This window comes from Oncorhynchus kisutch, linkage group LG18 (genome assembly GCF_002021735.2).
Source record: "Oncorhynchus kisutch isolate 150728-3 linkage group LG18, Okis_V2, whole genome shotgun sequence".
NCBI classification, from domain to species: domain Eukaryota; kingdom Metazoa; phylum Chordata; class Actinopteri; order Salmoniformes; family Salmonidae; genus Oncorhynchus; species Oncorhynchus kisutch.
The window spans coordinates 57,958,246-57,975,477 of record NC_034191.2 but is presented as its reverse complement, the minus strand read 5'-3'; the positions used below and the strand labels follow the sequence as shown (position 1 = coordinate 57,975,477).

The 17,232-nt window shown below is 42.2% G+C and overlaps 1 protein-coding gene across 2 annotated transcripts in view; it reads right to left on the bottom strand.

The window, feature by feature from the left end:
• Positions 1-6,980: 6,980 nt before the first annotated feature.
• mkxa (mohawk homeobox a) overlaps positions 6,981-17,232 on the bottom strand; it is a 31,226-nt gene continuing 20,974 nt past the window's right edge. For both annotated transcript variants that reach the window (XM_031796928.1, XM_020507372.2), the window contains 2 exons: positions 10,640-10,673; positions 6,981-9,614 (listed from right to left, as the gene is read on the bottom strand). In XM_031796928.1, coding sequence (XP_031652788.1) covers positions 9,419-9,614; positions 10,640-10,673 — 230 coding nt within the window. In that variant the 3' untranslated portion in view covers positions 6,981-9,418. The remainder of the gene's footprint in view (positions 9,615-10,639; positions 10,674-17,232) is intronic.

The window sequence follows — 17,232 nt, the reverse complement described above, 5'->3', positions numbered from 1 at the left end:
GCCCATTCTAACATTCAGTCGAACAGTAACTGAATTCCTCGATGCCTGTCTGCCTGCTTTATATAGCAAGCCACGTGACTCACTGTCTCTGTAGGAGCAATCCATTTTTGTGAAGGGGGTAGTGTACCTAATAAACTGGCCACTGAGTATACATAGTCTTAAGACCTTGGGCCAGCTTGGTGAGGTGAAGACAATAATTGGGCCAAATTGATCATCGTTTATGAAAGGAGATACTGTAAGAGCAGCCAAACCATGTTGTTAAGAGTGATCAATAATGTGGGTTTAGCCATCTGCTGTTTGTTGGCAAGATGTGTATGTGTGTGTGTGTGTTCCTGTTTGCGTGCCTATGTGCGTGCCTATGTGCTCATGCGTGTGTGCTTGCGTGCATAAATTGGCTATTACCCCCAATCCCATTGGAAGTTGTCTTTGTTTGTAGCAGCTGTTTCGCCAGGTCCGTCTCAGGAGAACAACAGCAGGTTAGTTATAAAGAGGGGATTATGGAGGTTTGGAAACAGCTGAGGGTTAGGAAAAAGGTTAGGAAAAAGCTAACCCTGCCTTTTTCTTGCAATGTTACAGACCTTGTTTGTGTGTGTGTGTGTGTGTGTGTGTGTGTGTGTGTGTGTGTGTGTGTGTGTGTGTGTGTGTGTGTGTGTGTGTGTGTGTGTGTGTGTGTGTGTGTGTGTGTGTGTGTGTGTGTGTGTGTGTGTGTGTGTGTGTGTGTGTGTGTGTGTGTGACTGTGGACATGTTTATCTATACTTATGGGGACCAGAAGTCCCCACAAGAATAGTAAACTAACAAAAGTTTGACCAACTAAATGCTATTTCTAGGGGGTTAAGGTTAGAATTAGTGTTAGGGTTCAAATTAGATTTAGGGTTAGGGGCTAGGGTTAGTTTTAGGATTAGTGTTAAAACGGCTAGCTTCAGTCAGCTGATTCTAGCCATCCTTTCTGGTAAGTTCTAGTCGGGCAGCTTAGTCTCCTATTCAGAGGACCCCCACTTTTGTTAGTGTCTTATTGGTCAAGGTCATGCCAAATACTTATTACCACATCTCGTTCAGCTTATCAGCAGCCTTGATTCCCGGGACTTCAGTTTCAGTTGGTCTATGACCTCAGCATGCTGTGTGGTCAGAAATGTGCTTTCCCCATCCTGAAGAGCATTTCCACAGTTTCCTCTCCTGCTGAACTTTTCCTCCTGTGGACTGAATCCCTGTATGTCTGATGTTTAATTGTGCGTGCATCTAAACGTAAATGCCTTGAGATCTGCGTCATGTTATGTTGAGCTACATTTTGTTTATTGTGTTCAATTACAATGTGTTGATCTTGTTAGCTAACTCCCGCTAGTGTTAGCACTACTGTTAACATTTTTCATTGAAATTAGCATTTTATACATTGTGTTAGCTAATCCAAGTTTAATTGATCATTAGAAAACCTTTTACAATTATGTTAGCACAGCTGAAAACTGTTCTGATTAAAGAAGCAATAAAACTGAAGCATCAGCATTTGTGGGTTTGATTACAGGCTCAAAATGGCCAGAAACAAAGAACTTTCTTCTGAAATCGTCCGTCTATTCTTGTTCTGAGAAATGAAGGCTATTCCATGCAGGAAATTGCCTGAAGATCTTGTAGATCTGAAGATCTGTGTACTACTAGAAAGAGGAGTGGGAGGCCCCGGTGGACAACTGAGCAAGAGGACAAGTACGTTAGTGCCTAGTTTGAGAAACAGACTCCTCACAAGTCCTCAACTGACAGCTTCATTTAATAGTACCTGCAAAACACCCGTCTCAACGTCAACAGTGAAGAGGCGACTCCAGGATGCTGGCCTTCTAGGCAGAGAGGCAAAGAAAAAGCCATATATCAGACTGGCCAAAAAAAATAAAAGATTAAGATGGACAGAATAACACAGACACTGGACAGAGGAACTCTCCTTAGAAGGCCAGCCTCCTGGTCAGCCTCTTGGTGTTTTGTTGGTACTATTTAATGTAGCTGCCAGTTGAGGACTTGTGAGGCGTTTGTTATATAATGATCATCTCAAAGAGTTCAGTGGGGCATTGAGGGAAAATAAAGGCCATTTGCATTACAACACTTTATAGTGGAAAATAAACTGTCAGAGATATGATGTATTATATCTACAGTAGATGCTGATATTTAGTCATGAATGGTTGGAGGTAAAGTCTCTCTCTCTCTCTCTCTCTCTCTCTCTCTCTCTCTCTCTCTCTCTGTCTCTCTGTCTCTCTCTCTCTCACACACACTCACAGCCTCACAGCCTCACAGCCTCACATCAGCATTGGAACCAGAAGAAGAGTTAAACATCTGTGGCTTTAAAACAATAACAAAATGATGGAGACAAAACAATTCCAGTATTCATCCCTCATACTCAGACCAATAGAAAATACCTTAGGGAAATAATCCATTAAGCAATATAATATAACAAAATAAACCTTTTCAGTGTTTTACTCTTAACAGTCATCCTGCCCCATTAGTTTAAGAAGTGAAGTATCACACTGAGATAACAATTCATATATTACATAATTCCTTTATGATTCTAAATGAACTCTTCATTTATTATAGTAAGGAGTCTTTGGCTCTGTGTGATTCACTTGATGTGATTCTGTAATTATGTGATTCGGTGAGATGTGGCTCGCATACATCGCACCAAATGTGGATCTGCTGATCGCTCAGCACGCTGTGTTTTAGGGACCACCTGCTGTACGAATCAGATTTGCTGGTGTTAACATCTCATTACTCGACAGTGTTGAGTTAATTTCCGTTAACTCTCTCAGAGTTGGGGTTCCTTTTTAGATGAGCTTGTTTTAATATCTATGTTTCTGCATGCGCATCGATTGATTAATTGATCTTATACTACACAAAGATAAATAGCACTTTTTTCACCCTTTATTGAAGTGTTCATGCCAGTTTAGATGGCTCAGGTAGTCTCTTATCTCTCTTCCCTACCTTGGCATGTCATTCTAAATGCAGATTGCGGGGGATTAAAAGTTCCAATTGTTGGCTATCCTAACTCTGGCTGGATTCCAATAGGAATTATGTAACACTTTGCAAGCCAGCATAATATGATTTGCCAATGTGGCCTGCAAACCAGGAGTGTCAGACTATTGTGTTAGGGTAAAACTAGCTGTCGAAGTATGGTATTGTCAAAAACAAATTCTGTATTTTCATAAATAATTACATTTTTAGGATAAAATATTCACTTCTGCACTCACTTGGTGAGCTACAGGACTGAAAGCCTTCGAATGCAAACACAGTCATGCGTGGTATTGGTACATCTAAAATTCACTCGAAAGGCTCCCTGGGAAATAAATATACAAATAAGGCTTTACACCAGATAGAAAACAACACCCAACAATGAGTTAGTGTGACACCACAGGTGTTAATTCCCTAACAGTGAGAAAGTGTAACAACAGCTTTAATAAAGTGTTCACTTAAGTTGGAATTTGCAACACTCTTGGGGTGTTAGTTTATCAATACTTTGAAAAATGTTAGTTTAACACTTATAATTATACAATTACTAATAAAGTATTACATTTAGCACTTTGGGTGTTAAAATTCCGATTGTAAATTTGTTGTGTAAACATCTGACTGCCGACGAACACACTCGGTTTGCAAATGATGCTCGGAAGTACTCTCGGGCCAGCAAACGCTTTTGGTGTGTCTGAGCCCTTATATTTAGTCTTTAGGTAAGTGCATAACAGTCTGTTTCAACAGTTTAAAGACTTTGTTTATGTCCCAATTTGACTCCCTATTCCCTATTTAGTGCACTACTTTTGATCAGGGCCATGGGACTCTGGTAATAAAGCAGTGCTCTATATAGAAAATAGAACCATTTGGGACACATCCTTGAAATGTCATCACCCTTTTTAACCCATTGACTCCTGTGTGTCTTGTCGACACTCCTTATCATGAGAGCTGAGACTCCTACAACAGTATCTGTGTGACCTTACATGGCTTTGTTAGCTTCCTCACCTTTATATGATGTAAAAACGCTTAAAAAGGCACATTGAAAAATGGCAAAACACCCATGCAGCAGAGGAGGCTTCTGAGGGGAGGAATGGCTGGAACAGATTAAATGGAATGGCATCAAACACATGGAAACCATGTGTTTGATGTATTTGATACCATTCCACTAATTCCGCTCCAGCCATTATCATGAGCGCATCTTCCCCAATTAAGGTGCCACCAACCTCCTGTGACATGCACCTGCAGTTGATCAGTACCGGTCCCATTGCTGAGAAGATTGCAAAGCCGGACAGTTTTAATCAATCAATTCGTTGAGGAATTTCTGAATAACAAGCTGAATACTTTTTTCTTCAGATTTGTCTCCAAGCATACTGTGTATGAGTGGAAACACAACACGGCCTGCGTCCCAAATGCCACTCGATTTCCTTTATAGTGCATTTATTTTAGCCAGAGCCCTATATAGGCAATACAGGGCCATTTGGGATGCAGAGAAGGACTGACTCTACTGAACGTACTGTTGAAGCATCCTCTCCTCTGCAAGGTAACTAATTACTTCAGTGTGGTGAAGGTTAGAGTCCCTCATCAAATAAGAAATACTTTACAATTTGTTTTTAAATGATTTTCAGGAATAAAGTCTTTGGTTCTTGGATTTCATCCCGTGTGGTTTTCCTCTGAGTTCCATTCCTTTTCTGGCTGGGTAAAAACAAGGTGATCTGGAGTCTGTCAAGTAAAGTTGTCTGCCAAGCGTCTAACATCTCTTCACTTGTCCGTCTCTCGATCGTGCGCTCCGAGATAACAGCTCTTAGTTCCGCAACGCTTTTCAAATCTTTCAGCAAATGCGAGTCTTCAACTTCAAATCCTCCAGACAAACACCAAACCTGATTCCCAAATGGCACCCTATTCCCCACATAGTGCACTACTTTTGACCAGAGCCCTATGGGTCCTGGTCAAAACTAGTGCACTATATAGGGAATAGGGTGCCGTTTGGGACTTATCAGGAAAAAAAAGAAAACATGATGGAATATCGCTTAATATTTTCGATGGAAACTATTGCTCAGATGTGGATGTTTGCCAGGCCACTTAATGAGAGATGAGAACAGAGAGACGGGTCAAAACACCTGATAGAATTATTTTGGGACGTGTCCGGGATAGCTGCCTGAGAGACAAGAGAGAAAGGGAAGGGGGGATGGATCGAGGGGGGATGGATGGAGGGAGGGGGAGAGAGAGCGCGCTGTGCTCCAGTTGGCTCAGGGATCCAGTACATCCCCAGTGGTCCCTTGCTGAGCCGCTGGCCCCTCAAAGAGCCCTGGCCTGATTGGTCCTGACTGATAGATGGACCGTGCGGCGAAGGGCTTTCCAGGGCCAGGCAGCATCATGCAGTTTGTGGTGTTGTGTTCACTGCCATTGGCTTGGGAAGGACTCCGTTGGACTCTATGTTTCTGTATACTCTCTCTCTCTCTCTCTCTCTCTCTCTCTCTCTCTCTCTCTCTCTCTCTCTCTGTATGTCTCTCTTTCTCTCTCTTTCTCTCTCTTACTTTATGTCATCTCCCTTTGTCTACCTCCCCTCTCTTCCCCTCTCTCTCGCGCGCCGTCCCTGGAGTGAGAGGGCCTTGGCTCCGCGGCAGGGCTCAGGATAGGGTGGCGAGCAGAGCGATGGCATGGTAGAGGCATTAATAGAAGCTAAAGGGGAGAGCCGAGGAGAGGGTGTAGGCCCTGCCGCCAACACCAAAGCCTGAGGACAAGGACACACCTAGCGTCTCTTGCCACGAATTCATGCTTCCTCCAACTTCACTGTGGAGGGGAGACAAACTTTATTGCATGATCCCTGCACAAAGGCTTGGTTGTGCACACTGTATCAAAAGCATTGTACAACTACAACGCCACAGTTAGTCACTGTGATCTGTATAGAGAAACCAGATCTCCATTAGTCCATATTGTAATAAGTCGATTTGCAGAATGCACAAAGAACACACAACTGTCTTAAGGCACTGTTTGAGAATCCCAATGAAGTCAAAAAATACCACTGATACCAAACACAGGGGCCCAGTTCAACTGCAAATCTGCGGCGACAGAGACATCCCACTGATGTAAACAGTGAGCTGTAAAAGAGGGGTTGTCTGATTTGTTGGTTTAGCTCTGAAAATGCTCTTTAGAAAGCCACACCCCTCCTGTATTGTAAATAAACATGTCTCACATTGGGAGCTGTTTGTGTTTCTGCTGTTGAATCATGGTTTGCATCCCAAATGACACTCTATTCTGCACTACTGCGCTGCTTCTGGGGCCCTGGTCAAAAGTAGTGCACTATACAGGGAAAAGCATGCCATTTGTGACCTAATCATCGGAATTAAGACCTTTACAACAGCGGGCGGGTGACGTGTTTTCACTAAGGAAATTACATTACATTATTCCTGCTCTAGTCCCTTAAATCTATTTCTATTTCGGGGCTTGTATGTCTTTTGGGTTTCAGTATGTACTAAACAGAAACCAAAGACAATTGTATTTAGCGTAATTAATGGGGTGACCTATTCAGAATAATTCTGAGAAGAAAGCGAAAGACGTCAACACTCTGTTTTAACAGAGGCTCAATCAGAGATGAATTGCTACATCATATTTTTGCGAGGCTTTGTGTTGCGGGAATTATCCAGTCAAACAAACACATGGCTGGGAAGGACCTCTTTAACCCAGAATGCCAAAAGTACAGGTTTAAATGTGTTTTTAGCAGGTAACAGTGAGGAGTTAATGTTGCAAAACCAAACTGTGGTGAATTCCGATTTATTTTCAAGTGCTGTTTAAAAAATATATCTTTTAATGTAAAGTTTTGGTATAGTGATGCAAGAGTTTCATATTTTTGATCAGAGTAAAAGCGAAATGAGTTTTTTTTCTCATGTGTTAAAGTTGATAGAAAAATAACTCAATGGTTCAAAAATGATTCATAAAAGTTTATATAATTCCCATGAATATATACTGTATGTTTTATAGAGTCCCAAATTGAGCAAAAATATCAATATCATACAATTTCTACCAAGGTTTATTCATTGTTTTGTGGAAGTAACCATAGATTAACAAAATAAATGTTTACATAAAAGCAAAATCAGACAATACAATGAGATATTATGCATTTGGTCATTGGATAACAATCCAGTCTCTATCAAAATGTTTTAACTCATAACTTAACAATAAAAAAAACAGACTATTCTCACCAACTTATTTTTTTACAATCCTTAATAATTTATAGATTTTTCTAAAATATGACAAAAGTGAATTGCTTTCCGTTTGTCAGCATCTGTTTGAAAGCACGAGTTTCTGCACAGAAACAAATGTACAGTACAGGACCGAAGACTCGGGGTACATTTAGTTTGCCGACTGATTCTGTGTCCCTACAGGGTGTACAGGTAAAACAATGGCTGTTTTGTGCCTCTGAATCCTCCTGTTTCCTCCTTCAAATCCATCCCATAACTTCTCAATTACCACTTTTCTTCTGTTTCTTCCTACTGGAGAACAGAGAGTTTAAAGTGCAGCTTTTAACAGTTTGCACATTCAAGAATAAGAGTCATGGCTACAAGTAGCTTTGTTCAGCTCTTCTCAATCACCCCTTGACCACAAGCACAGTCTAGGTTGTCAAACAATGGGCCCAAACAGCACAGAGATTATTATTTTTTTTTAAGTGTAGATTTTGACACATAAACAGTACCTTGAAGATATACAAACAATTAGTGAGTCGGCAGAAAATGGCTGACTAGTTACTATAACAGTCCAACTTGATTTCTCTCAGTTGTGTACTTGGCATTGGGTTGCTACAATGTAAATAACATACTTTAGAAGTATTTAAGGAGGATTCTTTCCATTCGGTCACAAAAAGGAACACAATGCGTTACGGTTAAGTAAAACTTTGATACAGCAGAACAACCACTGCGATAAACAAACTCACAATAACAAATACTTGAACAATTGCTTTGCTGGCTGACAAAGAGATAATACTGAAAAGGCTATTTATTTGTCATTTTTTGAGCAAGTCTCTCTCTCTCTCTCTCTCTGGCTTCTTGTAAACAGCACATTGAGTGTGATTTAGAACAGCTAAGCAGGAAAGAGTGTAGGATTAAATGGCATGGTGAGCTAGGTCGGGATTCAATCAAACCCGCCTTAGCAATGTTTACTCAGTGTCTTTATGTACAATATCCATCCCAGGGGAGGGGTGGGGGGGGGGGGGGGGGGGCACCCTGGTCGTAGTTGTAGGTTTTTATACATAACCCAAGACCAGTCTGTGAATTCATTTGACCATTGGAAAAATAACCACTGCATAAATACTGCAATCCGGGTTGGATTAAATTGACCTCCTAGTCTTTTTTTTACACTGTTGACGTACCTTGTTCTAAACGAAAACATGTAAGGGAGCAACACGGTACTTCATATAATACTACACTGATAACAGACAGAAAAACATCCCTTTAGTTCACAGCCCTCTTTGATTAAACAGATATAGCACTGTGCCGACTAAACCTCCCGACCGTGTGTGTGTGCGTGTGCGTGTGTACACGTCTGTCTGCTTGTCTGCCTGCGTGTGTGTCAGCCTGCGTGTGTGTACACGTGAGCATGCCTGTGTGCTGGTGCTAGGTCAACATTTGCTTGCGCTTTCCAGTTTAAAAACCTTGATAAGGATCCATCCCCTCTCAGAAATAAAACTCCCAAGGCCGAGCTGTGGAAAACATGATGGTGGTTGTGACTAACGACAGCACAATAGATCTGCTGGTATCCTATCCATTCTAACCCTCAAGTGCTAGGTGTTAGTGTGTTTGGCTGGAGTGGACTTTATATATATATTCACAGTTATTGTCTGTTTAGTTTCATTTAATTTAGTCACACACTGCTTCGTGTGTGTGTGTGTGTGTTTGTGTGTGTCTTGATAAATTAGAACAGTACAGATATTATTTAAGGTCAGCTAAATTCATTCACGTTGTAAGGCACATATCATGGAGGGAGGGAGTCCTTCAGAAGAAGCTTATAAGACCATATTATTTTGCCTCTTCAGATAGTCCTTTATGTTCCCAGAGGCACTCTGTACATTATTAACCACAACGGGTGTGATGCTTTGCTTCCAAAAAGGCACTTTGGCAAAAGTACAATACAAATTTCGGAGTATAAAAAAAAAAAAATGAAATTCAGATACATCAAATAAGTTAACATAACAAAAGTGTCTCGTTCAGAACTGAACAATGCAGCTAACGATGATCATGTCAACACCTGTCTAATGCATGTGATGCAGGTCAAAACACAACCCACACACGAAATAGGATGTCTTCAGTTCTGCTGCATTTTTACAGACAGAAAAAAGAGAGTACTTGTTTCTTGTTTTTGACTGTCTCTTCCGAGTGAATTTTCAGAGGGAAGGTTGGTGTTGCATAGAGAGCAGAAGGGAAGATGAGTTGGAGACACACGACTCCGTGATAGGCGCTAGTACTTCTGCACCAGAGGCACTTTGACAGTCTTTACTTCTGATATATGAGAGGACTTCTGGATGATGCAGCTGGTCGTCCCTGATCCGCCGCTGTCCTTTCCCTGCGCCAGGTTAGTCAAGGCCATGGCTGCGTTGATCTCCTTCCAGTACGTCTCGTCTTTGCCCCGCACCTTCTCCTTCTGAACACCCCCACTGAACATAACACACAGAGAGACAACGAACGCAGAGTTAGAGAGAGATGAACGAACACAGAGAAGAGAGAGAGAGAGAGAGAGAGAAGAGAGAGATGAATGAACACAGAGAAAACAGAGAGAGAAGAGAGATTGACGAACACAGAAGAGAGGAGAGAGAGAGATGAATGAACGAACAGAGAGAAGAGAGAGGTGAACGAACACAGAAGAGAGAGAGAGATGAACGAACACAGAAAAGAGAGAAGAGAGATGAACAAACAGAGAAGAGAGAAGAGAGAGAGATGAATGAACACAGAGAAGAGAGAGATGAACGAACACAGAGAAGAGCGAGAGAGATGAACGAACAGAGAGAAGAGAGAGATGAACGAACACAGAGAAAAGAGAGAGAGATGAACGAACAGAGAGGAGAGAGATGAACGAACACAGAGAAAGAGAGAGAGAGAAGAGATGAACGAACACAGAGAAGAGAGAGAGAGATGAACGAACAGAGAGGAGAGAGATGAACGAACACAGAGAAAAGAGAGCGAGAAAGAGAGAAGAGAGATGACGAACACAGAGAAGAGAGAGAGATGAACGAACAAGAGAAGAGAGAGATGAACGAACACAGAGAAAAGAGAGAGAGAGAAGAGATGAACGAACACAGAGAAGAGAGAAGAAAGGGAGATGAACGAACAGAGAGAAGAGAGATGAACGAACACAGAGAAAAGAGAGAGAGAGAAGAGATGAACGAACACAGAGGAGAGAAGAGAGAGATGAACGAACAGAGGGAGATGAACGAACAGAGAGAAGAGAGAGATGAATGAACAGAGAGAGAGAGAGAGAGAGATGAACGAACAGAGAGAAGAGAGAGATGAATGAACACCGAGAAGAGAGAGAGATGAACAAACAGAGAGAAGAGAGAGAGAACAAATGCAGAGTTGAAGGAGGAGAGGGAGCTCTACAAGTAGTTAATAATCATAGAAAGAGAAAAAGAGATGTCCGAAGGAGCATGAAAACATACAGAAGGAATCTGTAAAATACACTCACTTGTCACATTTACTTGATCCATGGTCCATGGTTTCTGAAAGCACAACAGAAAAAGAGGTTCATTTAACGATGTACACCTTGGGGTCAATGAGGATTAATTAAGGACCTAGTTTGAGGGCTGGTGAGGAGTGCATGGGGGTGTGTGTGTGGGGTCAAATCTGTGCTGCAGTAACATGTGTTTCTCTGTTTCCACTTCTGATTCAGATGCAAAACAAATAGTAGCCATGTAATAATGGCCAAATCTTAACTAAAAAGGCACCGTTAACACTCAAATTTTGACATGAATAACACAACTGCACTTTCTTAAATCTTTTTTTTATATCAAATTGCATATACTTGTATTTTCATTTGAAAACAAATTAGACTGAGAAAATATGATAGAAATGAGAAAATAGGAATAAAAACGAGACAGGGAGAAAGGGGGAATAGAGAAAAAGCTAAGTAATTAAGAAAGAGACTTCCCACATTCAGACACAGGAGCTGTTTATATCTCATAGAAAAAGCATTGGTCAGGAATAAAACATCAAAGTCAGTAAACAATGAAAGCTTTCAGTTCAACCAGTCTGTTGAAAACCAGGTCCATCTAATGTTCTGTGTTCTCACCAGCCAGACCTTTAGGTAGAAGGGCAGTTATGGTGGTGTGTGTGTGTGTGTGTGTGTGTGTGTGTGTGTGTGTGTGTGTGTGTGTGTGTGTGTGTGTGTGTGTGTGTGTGTGCATGCGTGCGCGTGCGTTGAGGTAATGGTGGCACAGCCGCAGAAGGCCTCTTGTACTCTTACCACCTGCCAAGCTGCAGAGAGCTTCGAGAGGGGGCAGTGGGTAGAGTGGTGATGTGAGGGGGGCAGGTTTGGGCTCAGGGCTACAGCAGCCTCTGCCTAGCGGTGAACCCAGTGATGATGATGACTGGCTTGGCACCCTCCATTAAAAGAGATCTGGATTTCCTGCTCATAAAGCCTCCAGGCACACCCTTCGAAAAACATACAGCCAGGGCCAATGAGCTGCTTTAAGGAGGGAGCGTGCAAGGAGACAAAACTAAGAGGCAACCTGTGAGTGTCTGTCTGTCATTGTAAAATAAGAATTTGTTCTTAACTGACTTGCCTAGTTAATTAAAGGTAAAAAATAATTATAATTGAGCTGAGCATTAGGCAAAACCAGGCGACTGATTGGAGGTGAGGTAAGGCTCTCTTTCGCTCATTTTCAATTTAAGGGATTTATTGGCACGGGAAACAAATGTTTACATTGCCAAAGCAAGGTAAAATAGATAATAAACAAAAGTGAAATAAACAATAAAAAAATGTGCAGTAAATATTACACTCACAAAAGGTCCAAAAGATTACAGACATTTAAGATGTAATATTCTCTCTCTCTCTCTCCCTCTGTGTCTCTCTCTGACGCCAGCTGCTTTCATTCAGGATGATTGCCCTCCCAGATTGCCCTATAGACACAGAGGCAGGGAGGAGAGACAGACGCTTGCCTCGCACCACATTTCCCGTAAAGAAAATGTTCGTAACATGTACGAGTCCCTTTAACGAGCAGCCACTCGTACCGCCACCACTGCAAATCATCGCCGACTGGGTGTTTTGACCATTTCTTTTTTACGCGAATGAAAATTCAGCCACACATTTGCCGCTGGAATTTGTACCCACGTTTCTTATAGGTGGCGAGGGAAGGAGGGTCGGGTGGGGACAGAGTTATTAGGTTACTTAGAGAAAGTCAATTCTCCTACACAGCTGTAGAGCTGGAAAACCATGTCCTTGCTTCTTCCTGCAAGGGTCTCAGAACCTCATTGGCCGACACCGGAGAAAGGACACGCGGTGGAGTCTAGACAAGGAATACAGAATCCTGCAGGGCCACAGTATCCCCCCCCCCCCCCCACAAACATTAAAAAGAAACTGTAGTGAATACTACAGGAACACTACAGTCCACAAAACAACATTCTTTAACTGTAGTAATACTACAGTATTTAATTTGCATATACCCTGCCCATTCCCCTCCCGCATATCCCAATTTGTGCCACCCATAAGTGAGAAACCTACATACCAAGTATAGACGATATTGTGCTAGTTCAGACCCCAGGCCTATCTACCTTCCTATAAGTTGTGGAACATTAGCTCTTTCTGTATTTGTCAGGTAGGTTTCCTCAAGGGGAAAGACCCCACTTCATGTCAAAGATAATAAAACAGAAATACTACAGTAAATACTTCCATAATGTCCACAAAACCACTATAGTAAATGCTACAGTTTTCTTGCCGAAGGAACCCCCTCCCAGGCAAACCGGCGACCCAGGAACCCCCCATCATACATACCACCCATCATACAAAGTGACATTTTCACATATTTTCGTACCATCAAGTGAATGATAATGGCAAGGAGAAGTAATCAATATTTTTTAAATGCATAGATTTGGTAGATAGTTTTTCATTATTTTGACCTCCCCACATTAGAGTTGGAAGAGGAAGTGTAAACTCTAACGTAGCCTATTAGCTAGAAAGGTAACTCTAAACACATTTTCACTAAGAGCAGCTGTTTAGCAGGTTAAACAAAGGTTAGCCATGTGTTGGCAAAAATGTACGTCCAAGTCAATAAAACCTACCAGCAGCCAGCGGCACTTGCCACACAAGTAGCCTATTCACGGGTGCTTTTTCAAAGCCTGTCAGATACTACAGTGAGTGTAATTGGCTCCAGTGACTGTAATTTACTCAATGTTAGGAGTTGAGAAATAAAGTTGACATTATTAGAAAGAAGATATTCTCCTCTTTTCTACTGAAGGTATGTAATTTTTTTAAATGATGTTGTTGCTAGCGATGTTCAATTTTATATACAGTATATACTTTTATTTTTTTTTCAGTTTTGGCTGGACACCTGAGAACGGCGCCGGAGGGGATGGCTCCTAACCAATTGTGCTAGTTAATGTGTTTTTTGACGTTGTTTGTAACTTATTTTGTACGCAATGTTTCTGCCACCGTCTCTTATGGTCGAAAATAACTTCTGGATATCAGAACAGTGATTACTCACCTCGTACTGGACGAAGATGTTTTCTTTAACGTGTCGGACGCAAAGGATTTACTGCTGATACCGGACCAGGCCAATATCCACAGGTCCGGGTGCCTTGAGAATTCCTTCGGCGAGTGGGTAACCCGCCTCTACCATCTGTCCTATTAGCCAACGTGCAATCACTGGAGAAAAAACTGGATGATCTCCGTTCGAGACTATCCTACCAATGGAACACTAAAAACTGTAATAACTTAAGTTTTACCAAATCGTGGCTAAACAACGACATGGATAATATACAGATGGCTGGGTTTTCCGTGCATCGACAAGACAGAACAGCTACCTCTGGTAAGACAAGGGATGGTGGTCTGTGTCAATTTGCCAATAACAGCTGGTGCGCGAAATCTAATATTAAAAGAAGTCCCAAGGTTTTGCTTGCCTGAGGTAGAGTATCTGATGATAAGCTGTAAACCACACTATTTAACAAGAGTTGTCATCTATATTTTTCGTAGCTGTTTATTTACCACCACAAAGTGATGCTGGCACTAAGACCGCACTCAACAATAAGTATCAGGCCATATGCAAGTAAGAAAATGCTCATCCATAGGCGGTGCTCCTAGTGGCTGGGGATTTTAATGCAGGAAAACTTATAGACATTAGGTCAAACGGATTTAAGCATGTCACATGTGCAACCAGAGATAAAAAACTCTAGGCCACCTCTTCTCAACACACAGAGAGACGCTTACAAAGCTCTCCCTCGCCCTCCATTTGGAAAATCTGACCATAATTCTATCCTCCTGATTCCTGCTTACAAGCAAAAACTAAAACAAGAAGTACCAGTGACTCGCTCAATACGGAAGTGGTCAGATGACGCGATGCTAAGCTACAGGACTATTTTGCTAGCACAGACTGGAATATGTTCCAGGATTCATCCAAAGGCATTGAGGACTATTCCACATCAGTCACCAGATTTGTCGTCCCCACAGTGACCGTACGTACATACCCCAACCAGAAGCCATGGATTACAGGAAACATCCGCACTGAGCTAAAGGGTAGAGCTGCTGCTTTCAAGGAGTGGGACTCTAACCCGGATGCTTATAAGAAATCCTGCTATGCCCTCTGACAAACCATCAAACAAGCAAAGCTTCAATACAGGACTAAGATTGAATCCTCCTCCTACACCGGCTCTGATGCTTGTCGGATGTGGCAGGGCTTGCAAACTATTACGGACTACAAAGGGAAGCCCAGCCGCGACCTGCTCAGTGACACGAGCCTACCAGACGAGCTAAATTACTTCTATGCGCTCTTCGAGGCAAGCAACACTAAAGCATGCATGAGAACACTAGCTGTTCCAGATTCACATACCGCCTCAACGGATCCCCAAATGACGCCAGCTCTATTGCACTCCACACTGCCCTTTCCCACCTGGACAAAAGGAACACCTATGTGAGAATGCTGTTCATTGACTACAGCTCAGCGTTCAACACCATAGCGCTCTCACAGCTCATCACTAAGCTAAGGACCCTGTGACTAAACACCTTCCTCTGCAACTGGATCCTGGACTTCCTGTCGGGTCGCCCCCAGGTGGTAAGGGTAGGCAACAACACATCTGCCACTCTGATCCTCAACACGGGGGCCCCTCAGGGTTGCGTGCTAAGTGCCCTCCTGTACTCTCTGTTCACCCACAACTTCCCCAGGAGACTGAAAAGATTTGGCATGGGTCCTCAGATCCTCAAAAAGTTTGACACCTGAACCATTGAGAGCATCCTAACTGGTTGTATCACCCCCTGGTATGGCAACTGCTCTGCATCCGACCGCAAGGCGCTACACTACTAGGGTAGTGAGTACGGCCCAGTACATCACTGAGGCCAAAGCTTACAGACATCCAGGACCTCTATACCAGACGGTGTCAGAGGAAGGCCCTAAAAATGGCCAAAGACTCCAGCCACCCAAGTCATAGACTGTTCTCTCTGCTACCGCACGGAAAGCGGTACCGGAGTGCCAAGTCTATGTTCAAAAGGCTCCTTAACAGCTTCTATCCCCAAGCCATAAAACTGCTGAATAATCAAATGGCCACCCGGACAATTTACATTGAACCCACCTCTTTTTTTTTACGCTGATGCTACTCGTTGTTTATTATCTATGCATAGTCACTTTACCCCTACCTATATGTACATATTACCTCAATTACCTTGTCTAACCTGTACCCCCGCACATTGACTAAGCACCGGTACCCCCTGTATATAGCCTCGTTATTGTTATTTTATTGTGTAACTTTTAAAAACTTTTTCTGAACTCTTAACTCTTTAAAACTGCATTGTTGGTTAAGGGCTTGTAAGTAAAGCATTTCACGGTACCTGTTGCATTCGGCGCATGTCAGAAATACAATTTGATTTGAGATGGAGATAGAGAGGGAGATGAACATCTAGAAATAGAGAGAGATTAGAAATAGAACAAACCACCGCTTGGATTTCAGGTTTCAACTCTTTAGCACATCCCAGAAAAATCCTCAAACACTTGTCAGGCCAAATCTCTCTCTCCTTCTTTTCCTTTCTCTCTTTTGGTTCTTATCTCTCGCTTCATCTCTCGCCTTTCCTCCTCTCTCTCACGCTCCCTCTCACTCATTCCGTCTCTCTTTATCAGTCTCAACGGTGTTCTTTCTTTCTCTCTCTTTCCTTCTCTCTCTGTCTTTCCTCTGACTGAAGTGACTTGCAGTAACACGCTAGATTTAAGGTGCTTCAGATTGACCCTTCTCAAGCAGTCCAGCCAAAACAAATGCAATTATGTTTCTCCCTTTGATTTCACAAGGAAAAACTAGATCTGTTATATGTCAAGAACTAGCATTTCTTCCACGGCGTCACAGGCCATTTAAAAGCCTTGAAATTATAACAGCGTTTTTTCCCCCTCTTCTCCTTCCTCTCCCTTTCTAGCTCTCTGACTTCTGACCAGATTGACTTTATCTGACTCTATCTGACAAATATTAGGCCTCATTCTCTTACTTTGATAGACTGGTGTAATACATGACAAGAATTTGCAGTGGTCTACTCTACATTACTACTTAGTGAAAATTTCCCAATGGATTTCGATAATTTCCTGGTTAGAAACAGTGGAGGCACAATAACATAAGCTTGCTTCCCCTATTTTGATAGTGGGCGAGCAGGCACTTGGTTTGCTCTATTGCTCAGGTGTCAATTGCTTAAGCTAATGTACGTAGCTAGCTAGTGCTGTCGACTCCAGCATATTCCATGTATCTCAATCTATTCTCTCGGATTAATACCAGTGCTAGAGACAGGATTGAGACCGATTCAAATATGCTCCGTTTATTCATTTTGTATAATAACAGCTATGCAATTACATCCCAATTACATTGTATTCATGTGTTGGAGGTTGTTATGTTACTGAATTGAAATATCAGCTCAATATTTGCTATCGTGTCAGAGAGTCAGGGAAGGCCTATTGATAGGTTGCCAATGACGACAAGCCATACAACAGACAACAAAAAGACAACAAAAACAATACTAGGGTGTCATAGTGATAAATAAAATAAAAAGATATCTTTGTCTTATAGTTTCTTTAATCTGTCTTTTGTGTTGTTTCCATTGCA